We start from the raw sequence: 8809 nt of genomic DNA, 5'->3' as shown, positions 1-8809 counted from the left end.
ACCTCCACCCACTCATAAACCCTAATTTTCCATCATCTCAAACCCCACAAAAACCCTAATCATCGGCGGTGCGACGAGGTTTTCGAGGGGAGGTGCGAACAGGCGGTGCGACGAGGGGAGGTGCGAACAGGCGGTGCGACGAGGGGCGATGCGAACAAAATGTAGTTTAGGCGCGATAGAGGGGAGGTGCGAACAGGCGGTGCGACAGAGGGGAGGTGCGCAGAGGGGCCGTGCGACAGAGGGGAGGTGCGAATAGGCGGTGCGACGAGGGGTTAGGTGGTGGCTGTGCGGTGCGGGTAGGGTAGAAGGGTGGTGGCTGGTGTTGGCATGGTGGTGTAATGGTGGCTAGGGAATGGGAATGGAAAAGTCTAGGGGGTTGGGGAATCAATGTAGAGGGATTTTGGGTGAACTCAAAAATAAAAATGGGTAAAGGGAATGATTGAATGTGACAAACAAACAGCAACAAAGGGAATGGAGCCTGTTCATTCCCTTTCCCTTTGATTATAAACCCCAACCAAACGACACCTAAATTTAATTTTCATTATTGGATATTTTATTGGATACCCGATAATCGATTCGAAAATTCAGGTATCCGAATTTATCGGTTCGATTTATGAATATCATTTTTAGTGATATTGATTATCGATTACCGGAACTATTAGTATTAACGTTACGGGTTTTTGTTAGACTCACCCTTACTCATTCCCGCGCTACCCACTTATTCCCATCTCTTTTTGTCTTATTCTAAAAACATAATAAAAATCTATAATATAATTGTAGAGTCAATTCACCACAATCCCTCAAATCCCCAATCCTCAAATTCTATTGATCACACTTTTTTTTATAAAAAAAATAACTTTTTAAAAAACACCAATAACTACCCTACCCATCCTACTATTTTTAAATTTTATTTTTTTGTATTTTTTTCAAGGGATACCAAATTACCAATAACCACCAACATTTCACTTTAGATAATTTTCTTTTGCATATACTGTATCATGTGCAAAGCACGGGCATGCTCTACATTAATAATTGTATAATACATTGTTGGATTTGTTATAATGTATACTTTCATAATATCAATTTTTCCATAATTTTATTATCATATAATATTGGTTCCCAGTCTTCCCTTCAAACAAGTTAAAAATAAATTAATGGTCAAAGTTGTGTTTCGTCATCGTATTTAGTAAAATTTTAACACTTAACAAAACACAAAGGAGTAGCTAAGTATATACATAGTCATATAGTTAATTAAAAGGTAATCCTTCATAATCACATGCATATCTTACATACCTACCAAGGGCTGTCAAAAACTTACCCGATCAAATTGATTTAATCTAACCCGAAAAAATCCATTTCAGATTTTGACTCATATAGACATAGTACTTTAACATTACTGAACTTTGAAATAAGCCCGACCCAATCCCACAACACCTCTACGACTCGTATCATCAATTAAAATACTTTATCCGTTTCTACTACAAGTAGTTATTACAATTGAAAACAATTGAAATTTCACGTATCCAGGCCTAATCGTAAATTCATAGTCTCATACTCGTCAAATTTGTTCGTTCCAAACTCCAACCATTTCAAGTCAAGCTTATAAAAGAGAAACAAATCATACCAAAATTTAGCTAAAGGTTCATTACCTTTTAATAATAGCAATTATCAAAGGTTTCTCTCGTTAATTTCTCATTTATATTCTACTCCTTTTACCTTTATTTCCCTCTATTCTTACTTCTCTTACTACAATTTCTTCATATTTTCTTGAAAATTCATAATTTTCTTGCAGAACAAACTTGCTCTTCTTCATCAAATTCTTCTAGGTTTAAGCTTTTTATGGAGAATTTCTCGCTAGAAAGGTATAATTCTGCTCTATTTTACTTTAATATCTTAGAGTTTGATTAATTGCTTCTATTTTTTGGTGGGTGTTTTGTACTCGTGCAAATTTATGCATGGGTTCTTTCATTTAATTGTTTTCGTTTTGTTAGGGTTGGTGAGTGCACAGCGGAAGTGAAGATGTGTTTGATTAAGAAGTGTAAATTGAATTGATAATTGACAAGATAATTAATATAAATGAATACACGATTTTATGTAACGACGAACCCTTTTATTCCACTATATAATAAAATAAGAGAGTACAATTTTTGCCTTTTGGATTTGTATTACAATATGACTCTCTATTTACTCACAAAGGAGTATTATAATTAGAGTATAGCGGATTTGGTAGAATTGTAAATTTGGCGGAGGTTTACAATAAGGGTATTTGTATATTTGTGTGTGTGGCTCTTTGTGTATGTGTGGCTTCTTGTCTTGTTTTTATATTGCTTTTTTTGACAATATGTGCCCAAGTCACACATATATATACTTGTATATGGCGGTTGAATATGGTGGTGATGTGATGATATTTTGTGTCAAGAATTCTCTAGATATGCATTTTCTAGAAGTGGACCAATAATTCTAGAATTTTCAATACAATACTTGCTTTTCTTTGGCTGATCAAGTCCACCGCCATCTTTCTATACTAGAAGTTTCATGTCCATTCTTGATCATCATAGATCAAGTTCCTCATCTTATAATAAAAATACATTCATATTCACATTCATGTATGATTATATTAAGGGATTTCTTATGCTCATCCCTATCCACTTAGAGCTAGACTTGGGGGCTTGATCCCTACATCATTAGCTTACCTAGCTTAAGAGTCACTATCATTTGACTCTTCTTGAAATAATATTTTTCCATACTGTTAGCCTTTGCAGCCTAGCTTTTGTGTCACTTTCACACACATCACAGACACATAGACAAATAATCCTTCCCTTAGGAACCTTTTGTCATGAAATCTCAACACGACGTTGAAGCATGCCTTGTCATCTTAGAGTCCTTCATCACTCACTCATCATTACATCACAAAGTATGAAGTGCTTAGCCTCTGTGCCTAAGTTACCTAAATACTTGCGTCATCAGGTTAACAATCGAGATAGCCTAGGGTGAATTAATCCTTGCACTATGAGATACAACATCAATACATGCATTCGACTAAGTTCATTCAACATGCACCTCCAACACTTCGATTCTTTTTTTGCATCTTTCTTTTTCGGGAGAAAGTCGGTACCTTGCACAAAAAAGGACGAAAATTTTTAATACAATGCACACACGAGTCATGCACATTGAGTCATGTCATGTTATATCACATCAAGTTGAGTCTAACACACGTGTCAATCACCTTGAGTCATGCCAAGTTATATGTGGTCTTGCACATTAAGTTGAGTAACACCGAGCCTTAGGTCAACCCTAAGATAATTACAAACATGAGCAAAGTCCTATAATCCCAGAATATAGATGCAGGTACAATCACAGGTAATTGGATTAAGCACAAATGAATGAGCAAAAAATCTCAGACTTAGATTAAAGCACCATGCAGCAAGATGCACCTTGGCGCAGGACGATACACCTTGGCGCATCACAATATTCTTTGACGCGGAGTGACAAACTTTGATTTTTTCGCGCCGGCCTTCGATGGTCTCACGACTTTGATTTCGAGCCTTTTTGAAGAACATTTGAGCAATTGAAAGATATTTGATTAATAGTCGGCCCGATTACGATCTTGATTGATGATCAGCCTGATGACGATCAAATTATCGATTGCATATTAATTAAGATAATTTGAAAACTGATTTGAGTAGTGATTGATTATAATCACAAAGGATCCCTAGGATGGAGATTTCTGCAGAGATTGACTTGAAGATCGAAGAATCTTAAGATAAATTTCTCCCCAAAGCTAGAAAAGTCGATTACTCCTAAAAGTAAGGACAAGAAGATTTGAAAATTCAAGATGAAGAAGCTTTCAATAGAAGGCTCCAAAAGAGTCTCTCGCTTTGTTTAAGAAGAGAACGATTCGAGATGAAACTGCCTTCGATAGCTTTTACTATGATTGGGGAGGTTATTATTTGATTTGAGAAAAGAACGATTCGAGATGAAGCGGTTTTTGATAGCTTTTGCTAGGATGGTGGAAATTATCACCAGATTTGAAAAGATGGCACGAGATGGGCAGTCTTCGACGACGTTCGCTAAGATTGTGGAGGTTGTCACCTAGATTTGAGAAGATGGCTCGAGATGGGCGGTCTTCGACGACTTCGCTAAGATTGTGGAGGTTGTCACCTAGATTTGAGAAGATGGCACAAGATGGGCGGTCTTCGACGACGTTCGCTAAGATTGTGGAGGTTGTCACCTAGATTTGAGAAGATGGCACGAGATGGGCGGTCTTTGACGACGTTCGCTAAGATTGTGGAGGTTGTCACCCAAATTTGAGAAGATGGCACGAGATAGGCGGTCTTCGACGACATTCGCTATGATTGGGAAGGTTGTCACCATGATTCAAGAAAGTAGCTCGAGATGTAGCAGCAATGATAGACGGTGTTCCCTAGGATGTGGAAGATTGTCACAGCAACCCTAAAGATGGCTACAAGCAGTCACCTTTGACGACGTTCCCTAGGATGTGGGAAATGGTCACAAAACGACAGAAGATGGCTACAAGCGGAGTTTTCTTCTATGGTGTTCCCTAAGATGTGGAAGACTAAAACAGTAGAAATTGAAGGCAGCTACAAGCGGAGCAGTCTTCAGGAGATGTCCCCTAGCTTGAGGAAGATCGTCAAACAAAATTGGTTACTCTAGAGACGTGTGCTCGACGGTGCAAGATACGCGTTTCTCAACTCTTTTATTTGTTTAACTAACCCTAGTTTGCAGGTATCCGCGTTACAAGAATGATTTAGGATCGCATAACGTTTTGAATCATTCTCCGTCCCTATCGCTATTTTGACTTTTGTTTTCGAAACTTGCGTTTCTCCAAACTCAGTCAAAGTGGGGGCTTCTGTAAACACCCAAATGTGTCTCCCCAAAACCAAACCCAGTGATGAATACTTTTCACGTCATTTGATTATCGAACGAAGTGAAAGTGTGAAAAGTCTAGTGATGCGGTTGTTTTTATTAAAATATCTCTCTTTTTGTTTTTGAAAATATTTCTTTTCTTACTCTATTTTATGAAACTAGCCAATCAAATTTAGTTTGGTCCATGAAAGTTCCAATAATAATGTAGTTGGATTGGGATCGAAAAGAGCTTTCCAACGATATATTATAAGCCCAATTCCGATGAATAATGAGGAAGTTATGGCCTAAATACTAAATTGGCCCGAAATGAATTTTATATGCGGCCCAATGGTCTAGAGGAGGGCCTATTAATTATTATTCCTAAAGTTATTAGGATTGATTTTAATCTTCTAGAATGTCTAGAAGGTTCTTTTAAATTCTAATGGAATTAGGATTGATAATTATTATTTTAAAGAGTTTTATTTGGAATAAAATAAGTGTTTTATGATAAACCCGATTTTAATTTGATAAACGCGGAATTTGCTGGTTAATCATATTAAGAAGAGGATTCCGCGTACAAAGCGCGTTTTATCTTTTAATTAGCGCCAAACGATAGCGTCTGTCGCCTGGCGCTAATGTCTGTCGCCTGGCGCTAATCCTGTCGCTTGGCGCTGATGTCTGTCGCCTGGCGATAGATGCCAGTTTTATTCCGAATAGGACTTGATTTGTTTTCGGACTATTTTTCTATAAATAGGGGGTTGTATCTCCCCGTTTTGGAGGGACCAACAATCACTAATCATCTATTCTCTTCTCTCTCTAAAGCTAGAAGCTTTCTCTCTCTCTATTCTTTTTCTAAACCTTCCGTCCTACAAAAATTCCACATTCACAAGTTCTAGACACACCTAGCCAAGTTCGAAGTTGCCTTCGCCCTAGACGTGAAGGGTTTATAATTTCTGAGGGTTTGGTCCCAAATCCCTATTTCAATTATTTAATTTAATTGTTTGATTTATTATTTTCCTTAAAGTTACTACCGCGTGTATTTAGGTATTAGAAAGAGATACGAGGCATCCAAGTAAGTAATTTAATTGTTATTATTTTGATATAGAAATCATGCTTTGATTATTTTGATTCCTAGTATCATGTTAGAATGTCTTTATGATTCCTAGTATCATGTTTAGGGTAATAACTAAGATTTTTAATATCATGTTAGTATCATGCTAGGAATAAAGCTTTGATCTTTATTGTTTAGTGACATGCTAGGGTTTATTATTAATCTTCTTAGTATCATGCCTAGGATCTTGCTATTATTAAGCTTTATTGAGATTATGATTATTATGATTGATGATTGTTATTTTATGTTGCTTGATATTGCTATTGTTATTGCTTGATCACACCCTCTCTTGCAGGTTTAAAGGGAATTTGTACTTGTAATCACACTTAATAAGATAATTAATAATCTTGTTTAGGCTAATATGATTATAATTCAAGTGATCGCCAATAATAGATTTTTTTGTGCATTAATATTCAACCAACATAGATTAAACAGGTTTAGGGTTAACCTATTGATTGCATGTTAGTCAGAAAGCGCACATGAATACGAGAAGAATAAAGTAGAGGCCTATTTTTAGGGCAGGTTCAATCTCCTTTAGGTTGAATTTGTACCTTCATCCCCGAATATCCAGTCATGGTTCCAGACCACTATGGAGTTAGCGATCTCATGGATCGTGAAGGGGTGTAACCTTCACCCTGTGAATGGTTTACAAGTTCCTAAAACTTGTTGGCGACTCTTTTACTCTAGCTTCCTTCCCTTTGGACACCACCATGCTTAAGTGTATGATCACAGTGGGGCTCAAGTGTGGGATGCTTGTAATATTCCCTACACTCGTATATTTGATAAGGTTGACAGGCTTTAATCGTTTCACCCAATCAAAAGTAATTCCTAAATCCTCTAACTAATACAGATAGGGAAGTAGGGTCGAATCCACTGGGAAACGAGTCTTTATATTCCTAATTAATCTAAGAAATTTAAATTATTAAGTAACAAAATAATATAATCAAAGGGAAACTAAACTACTAAGATTAAGGGTAGAGAAAATCAAGGAATAAAGGCCTAGGGCATAGGTTCACCAATAAATAACATTCCAGGGTAAAACATAATAATCAATCATCAATGCATCAATTAATCAAATCATAAAGGGCTTTCGCTACATATTACAATCACAGTATTAATCTACCGGTATTAAATCTCATCTCTCGAATATCGACATAACCATTTATAAATTAACTAACCTGCCTATTGAAACTAAGACTAAATATCAATTCTCATCTCTCGAATCTCGAATCAATATTGCTAAACTCATACATAAAAGATCTGCGCAAATCTAGTTGCATAGCATTAAATCAATCAATAGGAAATTAATTAAACATTGACAATCAACAACAATAAATTACCCCTTCATATTATTTATGGATCCCCATAAATCCTATAAAGAAAACTACTCACACATAATTAAATCTAAACTAAACAAAGCAATTAAAGGAGACATGATATGGATGAAAGCAAAGAAAATAAGTAATAAAGGAGAGAAGAGATAGTACCAAAAGAAGGAAATATAAAATTGCATAAACCAAGAGTTTAAAGAGAAAAACAAGAGAGAGGAAAATCTAAGAGTTTAATTTAAAGAGAGAAAGAAAAGCTAGAGAGAGAAAGAGAGTAAGAAGAAGTTAGAGAGAGAAAGAGAAAAGAAAACTAAAACTAAACTAAAAGGAAAAAAAAGAAAACTAAAACTACCTAATCTAAGGCTAATCGCCCTAACCTACGTACTACTACTCCTTTTATATGAATTATATCTAATGGAGTAATAGGAAAGTGAGTTTGATAGAAAGTCAAACTACTACTCCTAAACCCACTAAAACTACCTCCTAAACCGACACAATCATCAATCATCAGCAAAACCAACGTGAGCGGCCCAATTGTGTAGGCCCAAAAGTACTGAAGGTGTCCGCCCGACCGGGCCTGGCCTCGCCCGATCGGGCCCGGTCAGCTGGAGCTACGAGCTGGGCCTTGTGGCTTTTTTTGCTTAGGGTCCATTTCTTCTTTCCTTCATACTTGGTCCGCAATACTTGATTGGTCCATAATAATAATATAACATTGAAACTTTGCACCTCTTTACTTAATCAAGCCCTTAATCACCGAACAAAATTCCGTTAACTCGGTCTTGGGCTTAAAATATTTGGTCATAATATACGATCCAACTCCAATATCTTTGTAGTGGTTCAATAAGCTCGGGAATTGTCATAATTCTTCAAATTCCTACAAAATAATACCAACTTTACAAAAACACTAGAAACGTATATTAGTAATAAAAATAGCTCTGCAGAGCTCAAATAAGCACAAATAAGACCATGGGATGGGGAATAAAGATATATATAAAATAGACTCATCAAAGGTCCTTCCCAATAGTTAACACGCTTGTTGTATGCTTGACTCATACGATTCTTGTATGCCGCAGACTGGATGGCAGCTTTCAGCCTTATTTCAGGTAAGAAGTCCAACTGCTGCCTAAGCAGTAGGTCATTTTTCTCTTCACAATAATGCTGAATACGGAATGTAGGAAGGCCTACTTCAGCAGGGATAACCGCTTCCGAACTGAAAGCAAGGTTAAAGGGCGATTCTCCTATAGTTTCTTTTATTGTCGTTCTGTTTGCCCATAATATTTCAGGTACCAAATCGGCCCATAAGCCTTTGGCATCCTCTATTTTCTTCAGCGCTCCAAGAATCTGCTTGTTAGCGGCTTCAGCCTGTCCATTGGATTGCGGGTGGCAAACTGCCGCATATGCAAATTTTACTGTGTATATGCTTAAAAAGTTTTTAACCGGGCTGCAATCGAATTGGGAACCATGGCCAAATACCATTGCTACCGGCAACCCAAAACGAGTGAAT

General features: G+C 36.8%; 1 protein-coding gene across 1 annotated transcript; it reads right to left on the bottom strand.

Moving 5' to 3' along the window:
• Positions 1-3699: 3699 nt before the first annotated feature.
• On the bottom strand, positions 3700-8781 carry LOC145575327 (uncharacterized). The gene is made up of 2 exons (XM_081633211.1): positions 8361-8781; positions 3700-3800 (listed from the first exon to the last, which is right to left on the bottom strand). The coding sequence occupies exons 1-2, from the start codon at positions 8779-8781 to the stop codon at positions 3700-3702; spliced, it is 522 nt and encodes a 173-aa protein (XP_081489337.1).
• Positions 8782-8809: the final 28 nt, after the last annotated feature.

The sequence above is a fragment of the Chenopodium album genome, chromosome 13 (assembly GCF_948465745.1).
Source record: "Chenopodium album chromosome 13, dcCheAlbu1.1, whole genome shotgun sequence".
Lineage (NCBI taxonomy): Eukaryota > Viridiplantae > Streptophyta > Magnoliopsida > Caryophyllales > Amaranthaceae > Chenopodium > Chenopodium album.
Note: the sequence above shows the minus strand (reverse complement) of the source record. Positions and strands in the feature narration are given on the sequence as shown.